The sequence below is a fragment of the Labeo rohita genome, chromosome 4, assembly GCF_022985175.1.
Source record: "Labeo rohita strain BAU-BD-2019 chromosome 4, IGBB_LRoh.1.0, whole genome shotgun sequence".
In the NCBI taxonomy this organism is placed as follows: Eukaryota; Metazoa; Chordata; class Actinopteri; order Cypriniformes; family Cyprinidae; genus Labeo; species Labeo rohita.
In genome coordinates, this window is record NC_066872.1 from 30,698,792 (window position 1) to 30,716,975 (window position 18,184).

The window sequence follows — 18,184 nt, forward strand, 5'->3', positions numbered from 1 at the left end:
TGACAGTTGTCTCATGCAGAAATATTTCACAAAAACGGCGTAACAGATTAAGTATTTTTATTTCTCTTTTTTAAACAGTATTGAACAGGATAGGCAACCTCAGTTGAGTACACTGCGGTAAACAAACTTGGCTCGAGTTGTCAAAGACTGTGACTGTGGGCAAAGCAACATACTAATGAAAGCCAGTTGATGTAATAGATGCAAAGTGTCTTTGTACATCATTATACTGAGAATTTTGTACAGCTTGGGTAACTGTGTCCACATATTTAATGCTGAGATAAAGAATCTAAAAAAAACACTCTAGCAGAAATTGCAAAAAGCTAAATAGTACTGAAAATGTATTACAAAAACACTCATTTATATTCATACGGTTGACATGCTTCATTTGGCAGTGATAGTTATACTAAGCCAAAGGATTTGGTGAGCATGAGTGGTGTGTTTTGGGTTAAGACAGATGTGTCCTTCATTTATTACACAATTCAAGGCATGTCACTGGTTCACCCAACACGCAAAGCTGCAGGGGACATCTAGTTGACAAAGACAAACATATCCTGAGAGAGGACCAGGATACTCACAGCATTTATTTGGCTTTTATAGAAGATTAAATAGTCAAAGTTAACAAAAAATGCACTTGGCAGTTATGTAAATATTACCACGACTTAAAAATAGAAAACTGCAGCATGCAAATGAAAACTCTTCATACCTGTACAGCACTCAGAGTTGCAACTGCATTAACACAGATCCCATAATAACTATTCTTCTTTAAAATTCCTCAGAGACTGTATTTAAACTCAGCCATAATTTATCAACCTTGATAATCGTCAAACCCTTCAGTACAAGTTCCAGCTTTTTGGTCAAAAATATAATCCGGACACATTAGCAAGACACTCCCAGAGCGACTACGTATATCTACAGATATTGGTTTTGGTATAATTATTTTCAGTATGAATCGTACCCACAGTTACAGGACGCGGGATGGTGGACGTAGAGAAAACAGACCCACCGATAATACAATAGACATTTAACTATCACAAAATTGACATTAGTTTTCTATGTACCTCTGCCTTCGAAAACAAAAATATATCTCATAGCATCTTCAGTAGTTACAAACCTACTACAGAAAAGATTGCCTCAAGTATAGCTGAAGAACTTAGTTTGAAGGCAGTCATCATTTTGCAGGTGAACATGGTAATACTTTTAGGCAGTGATGCTGCCTAAAAATAATCTTAAAGACATTATTATTGATTGCTGAATCAGTTTGGGAGGAAAAAAAGTTTTCAAGAATATTCATTGCGAATGCCATCTTGTTTTTGCCGGTCTGCTCATGAACACACAAACAGGCAGCTTTTTGGTAACCCTGATGCTCCCTTGAGTGCAACTGCCATGTTTTTGGGGACTGAATTAGTTTGCGGTCCTGCGCTCAAACTCATTTAATACTTCTCTTCTCCATATCTCACTGTGGTGGTCGTGCTAGAGGAACGGTGAAGAGTGGGTTTTCTGGCAGGGTGGGGTAAGTTCTAGGATTTGTCGGAGGTGTTTGGTCGCTGCTTCCCATCCATGTTCCGCCCACTCCATTAGTAAAGTCGTTTCTCATAACTGTGGAGAAAACAATTTCACACAGTGAAATCCATTCTAGCTTCAACATATAAAAGTAGTGTTGAGCACTGTCGCCCTCTAGTGACTCACGAGTGAAGTCCATGCACGCCACCCTCAACCTGAGCAGACATGGTTCGCTTCTCGAACTTCAGCTCTCCGGAATACATCATGGACCTGAAAGCACATACAAAAACAGTGTAGGAATTTTCATAGCTTAAGCACAAACCAAACACGCAATAAAACACAGACACATACTTACCGAAGCACAGAAAGGCTTTTTGCACCAATGTCTTGGCAGCCGTGTTGAATTCCAGCGATGAGGTATGGGACAAATTTATGGATGGAGCCTTTGTCCTGCACTGAGCCCGACACTCCCTGAGCCACCTTCACCTTATCACCCTCACTGCCAAGAGAGCCAATCAGCGCAGAAAATTAGGTAATGTGATGATAATATATCATTATATACCACATACAGAGTCACATACTATGGCGTTCCTATTCCTGAATAATTACATACACTACTGCATACCTGAAGTATCGTTTCTGACTACTGGTGTTTTTCTCCATAGCATCTAGTGAGCCCATGCCTCTGTATTTCTTCAGTCGTACCCCGTCGGAAAAGAAATACTCGCCTGGAGCTTCTGTGGTGGCAGCCAGCAGAGATCCCATCATCACTGCAGACAGAATGCATTTGTTTCATATAAACAGACACGTTCATTTTATTTTACAACATTTCTTAAATTGTTAAAAGTTTAACAACAATTACCTGTCGATGCCCCCAGGGACAGGGCTTTCACCACATGTCCGACCGTCTGAATGCCCCCGTCTGCGATGACTGGCACCCCAAACCGACGAGCGTACTCTGCCACCTTGTACACGGAGGTACCCTGAGGGCGTCCGCATGCCATGACTGCAGGAATGAGTAATGGACACACGTCAGGCTTTATGATTGGCTAATGTGTAAATGGAATAGTGGAACATATAACAGTGAGTACATAACTGTATAGTGTTGTGAAATACAGGAATGTAAACTTGCCACCTTATGGCGAAAATCACCATTTTTGAATCCAAATAGTTAATTTGTGTGATTTGTTTAAAAAACGATTAGTGACTGAGGTAACACTGTGTTCATTTACAGTTCTGTCAGTAATTACAGTATCAAATGATTCTGATCCGAATCAACAGTTCTAATCCGAATCAAATGATTTGCGATACGCAACGTTCCGATCTAAATCAGATCACTTGCGAACCCGCTCCGAAAGCCGGATCTAAATCAAATGATTCGTGTTACACAATTTAAAGTCCTGATTTGAATCAAATGATTCATGATTTGCCATCCAACTGGAGTGCTTTGAAACAGTGAATCACTTTGCGACACATTGGTTTAACTGATTCTGAGTTTCAAAAAAACTTAGCTTCACCCATCACTACGTGCTTTTTAAAACTGTTACAAGCAATGTCGAAATTCAGAATTGATTGGCCTCTTCAACTTTATCTGTTTTTTGTTTGTTTTTTTTTGCTAGTGAATGAATGAGCGAAGTCACAAGAATCAATTAAATGACTCACTCAATTGATTTGGTTCATCTGTTCCTCTTTTCGCATCTTCAGCTGTTTACACGCCATTGTTAGTACTACCACTGGCTTTTTTAAGTAGTTTTATTTACTAAAATAAAAAAAAAGCATTTTGTTTTTTGAATTGTGTGAATTTTGCATTAAAAGATTTTAAAGATATATAAAAAAATTGAACACTTGTTTCAAGTACCTCTTCAGAAATATAGCTATTTTCAAGGGTTTTCCAGGCCTTAAATTTCAAGTAGTCAAATTCAAGTACTTCAAGCACTTTAAAGGGGTCATCGGATGCCCAAGTTGATATGATTCTTTAGGGTCTTAATGAAAAGTCTATAATATACTTTGGTTAAAAATTCTCAATGGTTGTGTAAAACAACACCCTTTTTACCTTGACAAAATCAGCTCTGCAAAAATCATCCCATTCTGGTCAAGGCTGCTTTAAATGCAAATGAGCTCTGCTTGCCCCGCCCCCCTCTTCTCTCTGTGGAGTGACGAGCCTGTTTACTTTAGCCGCGTTTAACATGGAGGTTGGACTGTTACAACTGATCTCAGGTAAGACGCACATGTCAATCAACTATCATGGGTGCGGTCTCTGTGGGTGTGACGCAACAACAACAGGCATCTGAGAACGGCTCGATTTGAAAAAGGGGATATTATTTTTACAGATTAATTAAAAACCACTGCATGGATTTTTACCATTACAGGGTAGATTTGTACACACACTGCCAACACACGTTAATGTTCAAACAGCATGTAAAAGTGAACTTAGCATCCGATGACCCCTTTGAGCACTTTGTACAAATCCTGTATCCCTTTAATGCCACTCTACATTAATTCAATTTCTGCAAGCAATAAGAGTGTGAGATTAAGTCCCAACCTTCCTGTGTGATGCAGATAGAACCACAGCCCATTCCCACTCTCAACGCATCCACTCCTGCGTCTATCAGGTTCTTTGCTTGAGCAGCTGTAACCACTATGGAGAGAGACAGACACTCAAGTTAGAGAGAACACTGTGAAGTATTTGGTCATGATAGTATTTTAATACGATATTTACCATTTCCTCCCACAACCTGCAGTTCTGGGTACTTCTGCTTGATGTAATGGATTATATTAATCTGGTATACGGAATTGCCTTGTGACGAATCCTGAAAAACAAAGACCTTTATATTGGTTTCGCTAGTAGGCCCCACCTCACACTTCACCTTTAATGGAAAGACAAAAATAGTTTGACAGTTTTGGCTATAGGCCACGAAACTGATCTTGGAGATAAGCTCCCTTAAGCAACAGGCAGCACCTGCTTTCGTTTCAGTTTTCAAAACCAGTGACTGAAAGATTGACCTTTCTTTCAGAACAACCGACCTACCAAAACTACTACATCCACCCCAGACTGCATAAGCAGGTCCAGACGATATTTGTCATCCTCACGGGTGCCGATGGCAGCGCCACACAGTAGTTGTTTGCGGGAGTCTTTGGAGGCCAGAGGATAGTCCCGGTTTTTCTTCAGGTCTGTGCGAGCTATTATGGCCACCAATTCATCCTTATCATTCACAATGGGCAGTTTACCTGCCGAAATAATTAATATAACTCGTTGAGACCTTTTGAAATGTTCAAACACTGTATTTTAGGGTGTTTCCTCCAAGTGGAAGGGGACTAGCGAGCTAAAAGTACAAATTAAATGAATTTGATATTCAGTTAAAATGGCTTCGATGATAAAATTGCACTGTAGTCTGTGTTTTGGTGTTCTCACCTTTTTTGCTTCGTTGCAGGATGTCATTGGCCTCTTTTAGTGTGACACCAGCAGGAGCAACTACAAGATCCTCTCTTTTAGTCATGGCCTGGAAAACAATTACAGACGCACAGCTATAAAAGTACAGCATGCCAAGCACATTAAGTTTTTAACATTAATAATACGTTTTTTTGAGCAGCAAATCAGCATATTAGAATGATTTCTGAAGAATCATGTGACACTGAAGACTGAAGTAATGATGCTGAAAATTCAGCTTTGCATCACAGAAATAAATTACATTTTAATATGTATTAAAATAGAAAAACAATAATTTAAATTGTAATAATATTTCATAATTTGACTGTTGATTGACCACAAACCTTTGAACAATAGTATAGATTCACTAGATCAAACAAGCAGTCTTACCTCCTCTAGGGGTTTGTTGTGATCTTTCTCGGACAGGAAATCGATGTCCCGAGACGTGACGATGCCGACCAGTTTGCTGCCCATCTTCCCGGTCTCAGTTATGGGGATTCCAGAGAATCCATGTCGAACTTTTGCTTCAAGTACATCGCCTACAGTGTGACGGGGACTCAGGACCACTGGATCAGTGATGAAACCCTGTTCAAACCTCTGCAGGCGCACACAGAGAGACCATGACATTAATATTAACAGGTACAAACACACACAGAAGACACAAGCCGTAAACATTTATGAAGGGTGATGCAGTCTCACCTTTACTTTGCGCACTTCGTTGGCCTGAAACTCTGGTGTGCAGTTATGGTGAATAATGCCAATTCCTCCCATAAGCTGAGCAACAAGACAGAAATATGCATATTACTGATTGTCAGATGTTCAGTCTAATTAAAAAAAAAAAAAAAGATTTAAATGGTACTCACTGCCATAGCAATGGCCATTGAGGATTCAGTAACAGTATCCATAGGAGAGGAGATGAGTGGGGTCTTCAGTGTGATCTTCTTGGTCAATGCTGAAGTCAGGTCCTACATCCCATGATTGAAAATTGTGTTAATAAAAGAGTTATGATCTCTTGCTTACATTAATGACAAAAATGACTGCATTTTGACTATGTAGTTCCATGTATGACCAACCAATAGAGGCAGAAGAGCATCAATAACTGCTATTCTATCTTATCAACTGGAAAATTATGCCTGGTGATAACTACATTTTTGTGTGAAGAAACTGTATATGTTTAAAAAAAAAAATATATATATATATATATATATATATGTGTGTGTATATATATATATATATATATATATATATATTTTTTTTTTTTTTTTACATATATATATATACAAACACTACTTTTCAAAAGTTTCAAGGAAAGTAGGATTTTTTTTTTTAAATATTAACACTTTTTTATCAATTAAATGTGTCCTTGCTGAATAAAAAAGTTACAGCAAAGACTTATTTAAAAGACTAATTTATAATGTTACAAAAAAAAAAAAAAAAAGTTATTTAAAACAAATAATGTTCTTTTGAAATTCATTAAAGACTCCTGAAAAAAAATGTATCACGGATTCCAATTCAGGATTTTAAAATAAATTACAATTAAAATGTATAAAAATAGAAAAGTTAAAATAATATTTCACAATATTACTGTTTATTTTTGATCAAAAGAAAAAAAAAAATGCAGCCTTGGTAAGCATAAGAGACTTCCTTCAAATATACTGGGGAAAAAATATTGTAATAACCCCCAAATTTTAAACAATAAGATCAAATAACTATTTTAAAGAATACCACATACACTACTCGTCAAAAGTTTTTGAACAGTAAGATTTTTAATGTTTTTTTTTTTTAAAGAAGTCTCTTCTGCTCACCAATCCTGCATTTATTTGATCCAAAATACAGCAAAAACAGTAAATTTGAAATATTTTTACTATTTAAAATATCTGCTTTCAGTTATAATAAATAGTAAAAACATTTATTTTTTGTTTTTGCTGTTTTTTGGATCAAAAAAAATCCTTGGTGAGGATTGAGCAGAAAAGACTACTTCAAAAAAAAAAAAAAAATTAAAAATCTTGCTTTTTTTCAAAACTTTTGACTGGTAGTATGTAAGACTGCATATGTGGGTGAAAGTGCATGTATATCAAAGTAATAAAAAAATGGGTGGGTGGAAGTGGTTAAGATGGGGTGACAGTGAAGGCTCTGACCTTTATTCACACACCAGAGCTGAGAAGTGTTCCTCTAACACAGATAAGCTCGCAAACATTCCCTTCGCAACCTTCACCTTGTCAGTACCAACATCCTAAGTTCCCAAAATACGCTTTTGCGTTCACATCAGTGGGGAAGAGTATCCTCGTGGGAAAACAGACACTACAGTGGTAAATTTCCCAAATCTACGGTTCAGTGAAGGCAAGCTCATGGAGTCTCAAAGAAAAGTCAGGCACAGACATGAAAGCTGTTATTAAACCAGCCTACACAAACCCAAACAGGAGTTTCAGTTTCACTACTGGTCACAGTTGTTTGTGTTTCGAGCTTCAACCTCATTTAATTCATAATCATACTCAAGACAGAGATTTAAAAGGGCTACTGTGTGCCAAAGGCAATAAAAATTTAATAAATAAAACAAAAGATAGCAGAGCAGAATGTTCAAAGTTCGTTAAATTTTAATGTGCGCAAATGGATTATGACGACACTGGTCACAAAATAGAACAATTCAAATTAAGGGGAGAAAAAGCTGCTGGTTTGAGTAATTTGATGCAGATTTAAAACTGCTGAATCAAGTATTACAAAGTCAAACAAGGTCAGAAAAAGTGAAGTGCTACTTTTCACAATAACGGAAAATCTTTGTGGTCACATGGAAATTTGTGATACTAAATATTAATAATTAAAACACATTCACCACATTGATGAAATGCATACTTTAATAGACTGTTGAAATTAAAAATTTATGGATTTATTTATAAATATCAAAATAGGCACTTGTAATATTAAGTTAGATTATTAAAGGATAAGTTCACTTCCAAAAATAAAAATTTCCTGATAATCACCCCATGTTATTCAAGACGTTCATGACTTTCTTTCTTCAGTCGCAAAGAAATTACGTTTTTTGAGGAAAACATTCACAGATTTGTGTTGCATGGTTCCCAACGATTTAAACTTCCAAATTGCAGTTTCAATTCAGGTTCTAAATGATCCCAGGCAACGATTAAGGGTCTAATCTAGCAAAACAATCAGTCATTTTCTTTAAAAAAAATATATATATATTTATATACCTTTTAACCATGAATGCTCATCTTTGCAACTGAAGAAAGAACATGGGAGTAAATTTTCAGAAAATGTTTGTTCTGGAAATGAACTAACCTTTTAAATAAAACCAAATAGTAAAACATATCAATGATTTGTGCCTTTAAAAAAATGTAGAGAGGATGTGTTGTGATGATGAAGAAAAGGAAAGAGCAATAAAGACCATGAGCGATGAAACAAATGAGACAGCCATTTAGCTAAAAATAGTGAGTGCAGAGAAAACACAGACGGGTTAGTTAAACGAACACGTCATTATGAAAACAAACCGAATGAGAGAATGAAAGTGTGGATGCCACAGGTCAGACCACTCACCACTTCATCTGAGGTGAAGTCAATGAAGCCAGGCAAGATCAGGAAGTCACTGCAAATAAAACAAAGAGAGAGATAACAATCAGTGACCAAGAATCAAATCAAACACATTCTCCTCTAAGAGAAACAAACACTACTGTTCGAAAGTTTGGCGTCTGTAACATATTTTTAAAATGTTCCCATTTTAAAATGTATTGTATTCCTGTGAATGAAAATTTTGATCATTCCTCCAGTCTTCGGTGTCACATGATCCTTCAGAAATCATTCTAATATGCTGATTTGCTGCTCAAGAAATATTTCTGCAGTAGGAATCTTTGATAAATAGTTTAAAAGTATTCAAAGCAAAACATTAATTCGAAATCTTTTGCAACATTAGTAAAGCCTTTACTGTCACATCAGTTTTATGTCGCTGAATAAAAGTACAAAAACAAAATCAAAATCTTACTGGCCCCAAACATTTGAATGCTACTGCATGACTTTTAGCAATTAAATAGCCTCAAATCTCACAAACATAAACAAACTGTTGCAAAACTTCCATTTTATTTTGGCAGGAGATGAAGACGCTCCTGTGGTAGTTATATTATTTAGATAAACATTCAAGCATAATGAAAACCTGATGCTGTCGGTTGGATTTATGACACTTTATGAGGAGCTCTAAATTAAGTGTGGTTTTTGAGGTGAGCTTGAGGAACGTCTAAGGCTCGGGCACATTATGACTGGTCCTTATTTACGTGAAACAAACCTTCACCGGCCTACTGAAATCCAATGATACGTGCTATATAAATCCTGCTGACTTCCCGCGGAATTGGGCTACTTTAACACTGCTGCCGGAGGTTGTTTTTTATGTCCGCGGGTTGAAGTGACCCTAATATTTAGCCCCTGGGATGGGAATTATACCAGGGGAACACTGCCAAAGAATGTGTATTTTACCCCCCGAAATGTGGGACCTCCTCAAAACGTGATTGTGCTACTTTTAGGCTAGTTTTGAGTAGAAACTGGACGGGTTTCGTGAAAACCTGGCAACCCTAACCAGATGATATAAATACTAGCAAGAACGAGAGCAAAAAGCTCCTCATATAGACGAAAGGTAACTGAAAGTGCCAAACCCAGTGGCTAGAGAGAAATTAGATGGATTTTGAATAGTTTATGTATACGTCAAAATAAGAGGACAGAGACAGAGAAGGACATAAACATATTTTCTCGTCTTGTGCTGGGCTAAAAAAGGAGTCTGTGTCGCTGAAACAGGGCGGGGTTCCTCTGCGCCCACATGTACTGACCACACACCCCTAAACATCAACAACGCTGGGTGTGAACTTCAGAAAAAGCCGAAATAAATGAGGCTAAAACAGACAGTTGTCCTCATGAAATGTGCTGGAGTCTGAATCCTTAGTTGTACAAATCCAAGAATTGTTTTGACTGCCAGGAACTTTGCAGGGAAACAATATTTGTTAAACTGTGTCCTGGAAGTGAAGTGCCATCAAGCAATAAAAGCTCTTATCCATGTTAATCTGATTATTTGTCCCAACAAGCCCCAATGAATGGACATTTTTTTCCGGTCATTTGGTTTTTATTTGTGCTCTGTCCAGTGGATGCATTGGCCCCGCCCACAATGAAATCAGATTGGCTTAGAATCTTCACACCAACCATCAGAAATGTTCTGAATGGTTGTGGCAAAGATGTATTGCTTTGTTACTTTCTGTATTTACAAACCTAAATGTCTTAAAGGGATAGTTCACCTAAAAATAAAAAATTCTGTCATTAATTACTCACCCTCATGTCGTTCCAAACCTGTATGACCTTCGTTCATCTTCACAACACAGACATTTTTTGAAATCTGATAGCTTTCTGACCTTGCATAGACAGCAACGCAACTGACAAGTTAGTCCACGTCCATCAGTGGTTCAACCATAATTTTATGAAGCTATGAGAATACTTTTCGTGCGCTAGGAAAACAAAAATAACAACTTTATTCAACAGTTTCATCTCTTTTGTGTATTCTCGTCACTCCATAAAGTTAAGGTTGAACCACTGATGTCATATGGACTATTTTAACAATGTCCGTACTACTTTTCAGGGCTTGAATGTGTCAGTTGCATTGCTGTCTATGCAGAGTCAGCAAGCTCTCGGATTTCATCCAAAATATCTTAATTTGTGTTCTAAGGATGAACAAAGGTCTTACGGGTTTGGAGCAACATGAGATTGAGTAATTAATGACAGAAAATGACTTTAAATGTACATATTAGAATCTATGATAATTATTTAGTGAGCCCACTGCTGACTTCAGCTCTGCAGTCTTTGGTAGAACAACAAGTCTCAGTTTTAGATGACTCAGACTGTAAACTTCACTAGGCTCAAAGACAGTACAGACTGAAACCCAGACTACCTCCAAATATGCAGACAAACACGGTGCCAAATATCACCACAGACTCGCTGACTACAGCTTTATACCAACCAGCTCTGAACAAACCCAGGTAACATGGTGATCCACTAAACAGTAGATTTACAAATGATGTTTTTAATTGAATTTTATACTGTGTCCTAATTGTTCATTTTTGTACGTTTTATGGGTCTGGCGTCTGGTGTCATTCACTTCCAGCTATTTTTAGATGTACAAAACAGCTCGTTTTGCTGCTTGATATTGCAAATTGGTGTGTTTTACCATATTATTTTAATGTATTATCTTAATTATGACCACACATATCCCTCACATCATTCTAAACCTGTATGAGTTTCTTTCTTCTTAAGAACATTGCATTATATTTTGAGAAATGTCTGAGTTTTTTCCCGCCCATACAATAGATATCAGCGCTAACCAAACTGTTTGGTTACCAACATTCTTCAAAATATATGTTTTTTGTGTTCTACAGGAGATAAAAAGTCATGCATTACAGTAAATGATGACATTTTTGAGTAACTATAAAAGCCCAAAATCCCAAAAGGTATAAAAAAGGATTTTAAATCAGATTTGATACAGATCGAAATGGGGCCTGCTGCAATTTTTATACCAACATTGAATAGATAAATTCCAGATCATGTTCATTTTAAAGTAGCTGAAAAACAATGGCCTCTGAGTCAGCTAATGTTATGAATGGAGGATTTGCTTGAATATTTCTGGAGACGTAGAAAACACATTTATCTCTCTGATAAAATAGTCTGCAAACAGTCTGCAAAGTAACACATGGGTGAGACATCTCACATCAGCACAACAGAGATCTGAGCCTCATGTGTCACATGCCATACAAAGAAAAACCTGTTCATACACTTATGCGTGTGTTACACAAATCAATTTAACACATACAAGCCTGTGTTAGATTTATAGGAGGTTTAAGACATAACTGTTTTCTCTATCCCCATCTGTGTGTATATGCGTGTAGAAGGGCCCTCACATGACGCCGGCGTGAAGATAGTCATGCGGCCCGCAATGCATCGCTACACGCTTTTCATTACAGATAAGACAGCTGGACCTTTCACCTTGTAATCTCATTCTTAAAGGCTACACTGTGCGTGAACTCACCGTGTCCTAATGTCACCCGTCATAACATGAGTTTGACCCTTTACAGTCTACCATTACAATGCATTATGAGTGCAAAGAATGAAGACATTCATATGCATAAGCAAATATGACGCACTTTGAAGTTTACACATTAACTGTCAACAAATCCTCTCCCTCATGTCAGTCCAAATCTGTATGACTTACTTTAATGTGTGTTGTTTAAACTGTGTTCTTCAAAATATCTTCTGTGTTCCGAAGAAGGAAGTACAGTAAGTCATACTGATTTAAAAATACATGAGGGAGAATAAATGATGACAATTTTTATTTTTGACTTGACTTGAGCCTTATAAATCAACCATGCAAATTACATCCACATAAATATACCCTGGCTTAACCAGGCTAATTTATGTTAATACAACATATGGCATAGATTAGGGTTGAAATTCTGTTCCCCCACCAGTGATTGAAAGCTAAATCTTTTAATCGTCTCCCAAGGAACCTAAATAGACCATCCAGACTGGATACAGCTGGAACATTTGTGCCCATTATTGAGCTCACTAGAAGATGATGTCTTAATAAAGGGCCGTGTCACTCACTTGTAAGTCATACCGTCCCCCATTGAGCAAAGCTCATCCGCCGTAAGTCCGTCTCGGACAGACTGCTGTTCTGATCTGTAATGTGGATGCCCATTACATACACACAGTGTATCACTGCAGGGAGAGGAACCCAATGAAAAGTACTTACTTGTAGGTCAGACCATCTCCAACCGAAAAGAGCTGCTGGGCAGACAGTCCGTCATCGGGGATATAGCCCGTTCCTCCACTTATCAGATAGTCTGCCATGCTACAAAAAGTAATACACAAACATGACCTGTAAATAACAGTTAGGTCACTTTGTTTTTGAGCAAAGTCCAACCATCTCTGTATTTATATTGACACACTATTTAAATGTCTCATATTTTCCGATCTTCCACTATAAGTAAAAATCCCATTTATTTTCTCCACAGGAGAATTTATTTTAAACACCTACTTAATGAGCTGCAGAGTTATTATTCAATGGTATATGCTTTTATTGAAGCCACCAGTTTGCATTATTCCTACTTATTTTTTATTATGTTGAACAGTGATGTTTTTTCTTCTATGAAAAACTACATTACCCATGATTTTCCAAAGAAGCTCCACCAATCAGACAAGTAGTTGTCAACCAACCAATATAAATAATGCTAACCTAATTGTTTAAATGTCTTTTACACTATATTTACTCAAAATTATCTTAAAAATATCCATTGGTTAGGCAAATGCTGTCCAAGTATGTCACTGGAGGGTCACCTTCTTGCAAAGTTCAGCTCCAACCCTTAACACACCTGAATCAATCAAGATGTTTGAAATTACTTAAGACCTTAAAAGAAATGTGTTTAAGATGAGCTCTTCGGGAAGGTGACCCTCAGGAAGCACATTTGGTCACTCCTGGACTGTTAGTGGTAGCTTCATTTGAATAATTATTAATAGATGCCTTAGATTTGGCCTTTTTGTTTGATTGGGTGCGTCTGTTTTATGGACTTTCGTGCCAGTGAGGCTGTCATTGTTTTATAGAGTCTGGCTGATGGCAAAAATGTTAAAATTGCTCATATTTGAGATTTCATTTGATTTTAAATGTGGCTGTTTGCACCAGTGCCAATGCCAGTGTTTTTATTGACTCTGGCTGAGGTGGATAATCTCAATGACCCAGTATGAGCTCAGCTGATATGCAGTTGTTTTTAAATCTTCTCAATGCGGATGGCAATCAGCCATGCGCCATTGTCTTATTATGGCCAAATATCGATCAATTTGTCTACATTTTAATGTCAGTAAATCTTAGCACCTTTCTTTTTCTCCTTTGTGAAAAATATTTACTTAAGAAAATTAATTTCTCATTCGTTTGATTTTAGTAGGCACGTTCAGCAGGCTGGCGTGAACAGGAAGCCACGCAGATTCTCTCTGTGTTAAAACACATGTCGCGACGCGTGGAATATTCCACGTTGAGAACACTGCGTTTACGTTTCACGGTGTAAACACAGTCAGTTAATAACCATAACGCTTAACCATAACGTTACACACGTTCTGATGCAGCAATAACGTAGCTATAACAGTGCCGTGACCTACTAACATTATTCCATCTGCACGCGCGATATAAAAATAAACGAACAGATGTTGACACATGCAAACAGACTAAGGTATTGTATTTGTGAATTCATGCATTTCTTTTTGAATGCAGTAATACGGACTCGCACTACTGGCCCGGTGACCTACATTAAGTACATTAAAAATATAAGTCAGGGAAACCCTGAGTCTCTATCGAAAGCAAACACACACCTGGTGAAGATTTTCTTTGTTAGTATCCCTCCTGCAACACATTACCAAAATAAGCACTTTAAAATAACACTTGAGTAAATATAAATTCAAACCTTTTTTTTGTAAATGAGCACGCGTGTATCTGGAGCTGATGCGCGTCTGATGGGAAAACCCAGATTACCGCTCTCTGTTGGAGAATGTGTTTAACCAAAACCGGTTAAATCATCTATACGGACTATTGTCCCGGTTTTCGGATCCTTTAGACGGTCTCGTTTGAATTCGGGTTTTGTGATGAGTCTGGCTTTATGTAGAAAGCGAGGCAGACACAGAGAGCCCGCGTCATATCCTCAACAGCTCCACATCCACGTGGTGACGGCATGGTTAACTCTTTCACTACCGCCACATCACTCTATCTATATTTAAACATCATACATATATATATATATATGGGTCAGTGTCAAATAAGGATCCCCTAGACGTTAAAAAGGTGAAATCTTTTTTTAGGGAAATGAAGTAGGCCTATTTGTATTCATTTCGAGACGTCTTTTTGTCCACGTTGCGGCCATGCTGACAACAAAAGCTGTCAAATTGCTATTTAATTATATTATTTTTGGCTGGAAGTGTAAAAAAAAAATAAGAAATTGAAAACCTATTCATCATAAATTTGTAAATTTGTAGCCTCTTTTTTCTTCAACGCAGTAATGGGTGAGACTTCCGGTTTATTATCCGCTATAGGGAAATTACGAGAAGAATAACAACAAATGCTAAAACTGTTTGCACTACCATTGTGCCATTGTGTTCATAATTAAGATAATACATTGAAATAACATGGTAATACACACCAACAGTGTTGGGGGTAACGCATTGCAAGTAATGCAAGTTATTAATATTACTACTTTTTCCAAGTAACTAGTAAAGTAATGCATTACTTTTTAATTGACAAGAAAATATCTGAGTTAGTTTTTTCAAATAAGCAATTTATTGATTAAAAGCTCTCCTTTCCCTATTTTGAGAAATCAGGAGTAAGATATTAGTTTTAGAATAAATGTGAACATGCGTTAATTTATCTCACTCACAAAAAACAGATTCAGTATTCCTCAAAATCAATAAAAACAGTGTAATTCAACTCAGAATATGACGCAATAATTAAATATGTTAAATAATACAAATATCCTTTATGCATTTAATATCATTTTATCAACCAATGTTTTTGCTGCCGACCTTTAATGATCCAATTCAACCATACTAATAAGCAAAAATTACTTAAGATAATCTAACATTTGTTTTCCTTTTTTTATATTGCTGAAGAGATGATGTTTCTTCTGCGGTCTACTTTACAGACATGAATTCACTTTTACATTTGCCAAAAATAGAACTTTTTATATTAAAAACAAACAAGCAAGCCCTGCGCAGATTTGAAAAGTAACGCAAAAGTAAAGTAACGCATTACTTTCCATAAAAAGTAACTAAGTAATGTAATTTAGTTACTTTTTTAGGGAGTAACTCGATATTGTAATCCATTACTTTTAAAAGTAACTTTCCCCAACACCGCACACCAATTTGCAGAATCAAGCAGCAAAGCTAGCTGTTTTTGTACAGCTAAATGTAGCTGGACGCGGATAAGACCAGAAGACCAGACCCATAAAATTTACGAATGGCCGTGCCCATTGTCCAAATGAAGTACATTTTTAAAGTAGTGTATATACATATAATAAGCTTAATAAATGCCAACGTAAAATTTTAGATAATATTCTCTCTAAACTCCCTTCTCATGAGAAGTCATGTGAGTCAAGAATTACCCAATTTCATAATGTTATAACCAGTGACAGGACACATGGTGGCTCTGGTAATTGTCTAGCACCACTGCTAGATTTAAAAGTCAGCCACAACCAATTACCTGATACCAATTGCTGAAGGATGACAGTGCTTAAGCAAATTACAGATCCTCTCCATTGACTTTCCAGCCATTACCTACATGAAAGCACAAACTGATTTTGATTAAATCAGAGTACTATTTTAATTCAAAACTCATTGTTTTGAAAAAATAACACAAAACACAGTTGCAAGATGGTGTATTATAGCATTAAAATGCGAGTCATAACCAAGTCTGATGTGTTTTGCTTTGCATTCCAGTGATTAACATGCGTGGCTAACCATAAAACAGCAATTTCTTCTCTGAATTTGTTGCCATGCCATTCAACAACCCAAATTTTGATCTTTTTCATTTTAAGCAACCAATGGCTTCATCTTTTACTTTAAGTCTGACATCCCTAGGCAAAATCATCAGAGGCAATGGCTATGTGAGCAGCTATCCTATGATTGCCCAGGGAGCTTTTTGACCATGGGGTGGGTTTTATAGTAGTGAAGTATGTACAAAGGAAGTACAGACAATAAGCATAGCTCCATTTGCTAAGAATAGTATCATGCGTGTGTGTCAGAGGCAGCAGCCATTAAAAGCCCTGACCGTTGTCTCCTCCCAACACAACAGAGAGGTGAAACGGTTATATGTACCTCACCATATGTGGGTCAGTGGACATGTGGGTCAGAATTTCCTCCTGCACCGGCAGCTATTTCAGTAAATCTGACCCATTTGGACTTTGCCAGGACTTCACACTCCACTGCTTAGCTGGAAAAGACCTATGCCCAGAATAGCTCTTTTAAATGTCAACTTTTGTTGACCCTGCATCAGTTTTTAAGATCTTCAATTACACAAGCCTATTTTTAATCCCTAATCATGATGTTCTTGAAGATTAGAGTCGTACATTTAATTATAGGATGACAAGAGGCGATTTGTATTCCAAAAAAAAAAAAGAAACAGGCTCAGAAGAATATGTGATGCTTAAAACCTGATAACATTTCCGTGACCTTTGACTCACCTGTCCGGAAAACCTGCTTGTAAGCGTGTTGCCGTGTAGCGCTGGGCTGCAGATTCGTGTCCACGCACATGAGGAACCCCTGGGAAGCCATTGGGAGAACATTCAGTGTTGTTCACCATCTCGTAGTTCATCTTCTGTTCTTGGAAGCCTTCTGGAATCTCCTCCATTTCCGTCCTGTTTAGGGATACAGTCTGTGCACTGTTCATTTCCAAAACAAATCCACCCAGTCTAAGCCAGTCTTGTGGCTGAGTCTTGTGAAAATTTAAACGTTGGTCTTTGAATCCTGTTCAAAACAGCACAATTATGGATCCAAGATTCAGAGTATATAACTACTAAGGTGAAAGTGATTTATCTTGCTGTATATCCACGGATAAAACGCAGTCTCATTTCTCCAGGATCCCGTGGTTGTTTGTTTTTGTTGAGGAGAGCGGTCAGATTTGCTTTGACTAAGCTCATAGCCAGGGCGAGTGAGTTCCTAGGAATCGTGGATCCATGCTTTACGCACCTGCTCACATGGAGACCGGGGTGTCGCCGTGGAGATATTCCCACCTCTGAATCCCACCGGCCCCTGCGTGTGTATAATAGGAGAACCGAGAATGAGGGATTGACAAACTAGAGATAGTAAGAGAATGTTCAAGCCCGAGGGAGTTGCATACTGGGACAGTGAGGAGATAGAAAGGAGTGTTTTGCGCTCTCTCGCTCTCTCTCTTTGTGGCTTCAGCTGTGGTTCTGTCAAGAGCGCATGTCACTCGCACAAAGAGGATTGGAAAATAAGACCTGGGGACCATTAAGATGAAAAAAGGCACTTCACTGACTCAGACTTTGTGTATAAATGTGTGCATAGAGATGAGAGCTGCTGGCATAGAAGGCATGAAAGAAATAAACAAGATCAAGCAAGCAAACCAAACAAATCTGCTAAAACAAACCCAAAAACATATATGAAACAGCAGAAAAACAAGCATGCATGAGATTAAACAAGCAAACAAACTAGATAAAACAAGCATACCAAACAAAG

The 18,184-nt window shown here is 37.5% G+C and overlaps 1 protein-coding gene across 3 annotated transcripts; it reads right to left on the bottom strand.

The window, feature by feature from the left end:
* Positions 1-40: 40 nt before the first annotated feature.
* impdh1b (IMP (inosine 5'-monophosphate) dehydrogenase 1b) lies at positions 41-17,756 on the bottom strand. Of its 3 annotated transcripts, none has more exons than XM_051107261.1 (16): positions 17,170-17,756; positions 12,708-12,806; positions 12,560-12,634; positions 8,474-8,522; positions 5,791-5,892; positions 5,627-5,701; positions 5,318-5,524; positions 4,913-5,000; positions 4,529-4,728; positions 4,220-4,310; positions 4,043-4,138; positions 2,363-2,506; positions 2,126-2,270; positions 1,856-1,999; positions 1,687-1,770; positions 41-1,596 (listed from the first exon to the last, which is right to left on the bottom strand). In XM_051107261.1, exons 1-16 carry the CDS (start codon positions 17,373-17,375, stop codon positions 1,575-1,577), a joined length of 1,827 nt encoding a protein of 608 aa, XP_050963218.1. In that variant the 5' UTR covers positions 17,376-17,756; the 3' UTR covers positions 41-1,574. The 3 variants fall into 3 exon arrangements, with proteins under 3 accessions (XP_050963218.1, XP_050963220.1, XP_050963219.1); XM_051107263.1 differs by lacking the exon at positions 17,170-17,756 and adding an exon at positions 14,407-14,653; XM_051107262.1 differs by lacking the exon at positions 12,560-12,634 and having other exon boundaries at positions 17,170-17,744.
* Positions 17,757-18,184: the final 428 nt, after the last annotated feature.

Excerpts from the sequence above, each read along its gene's own strand:
- impdh1b (XM_051107261.1), bottom strand. The coding sequence starts at position 17,375 with ATGAACAGTGCACAGACTGTATCCCTAAACAGGACGGAAATGGAGGAG. Across the intron at positions 5,525-5,626 it reads ACGAAGTGCGCAAAGTAAAG|AGGTTTGAACAGGGTTTCAT; the intron begins GTGAGACTGCAT and ends GTGCGCCTGCAG. Across the intron at positions 5,001-5,317 it reads ACAACAAACCCCTAGAGGAG|GCCATGACTAAAAGAGAGGA; the intron begins GTAAGACTGCTT and ends ATTGTTTTCCAG.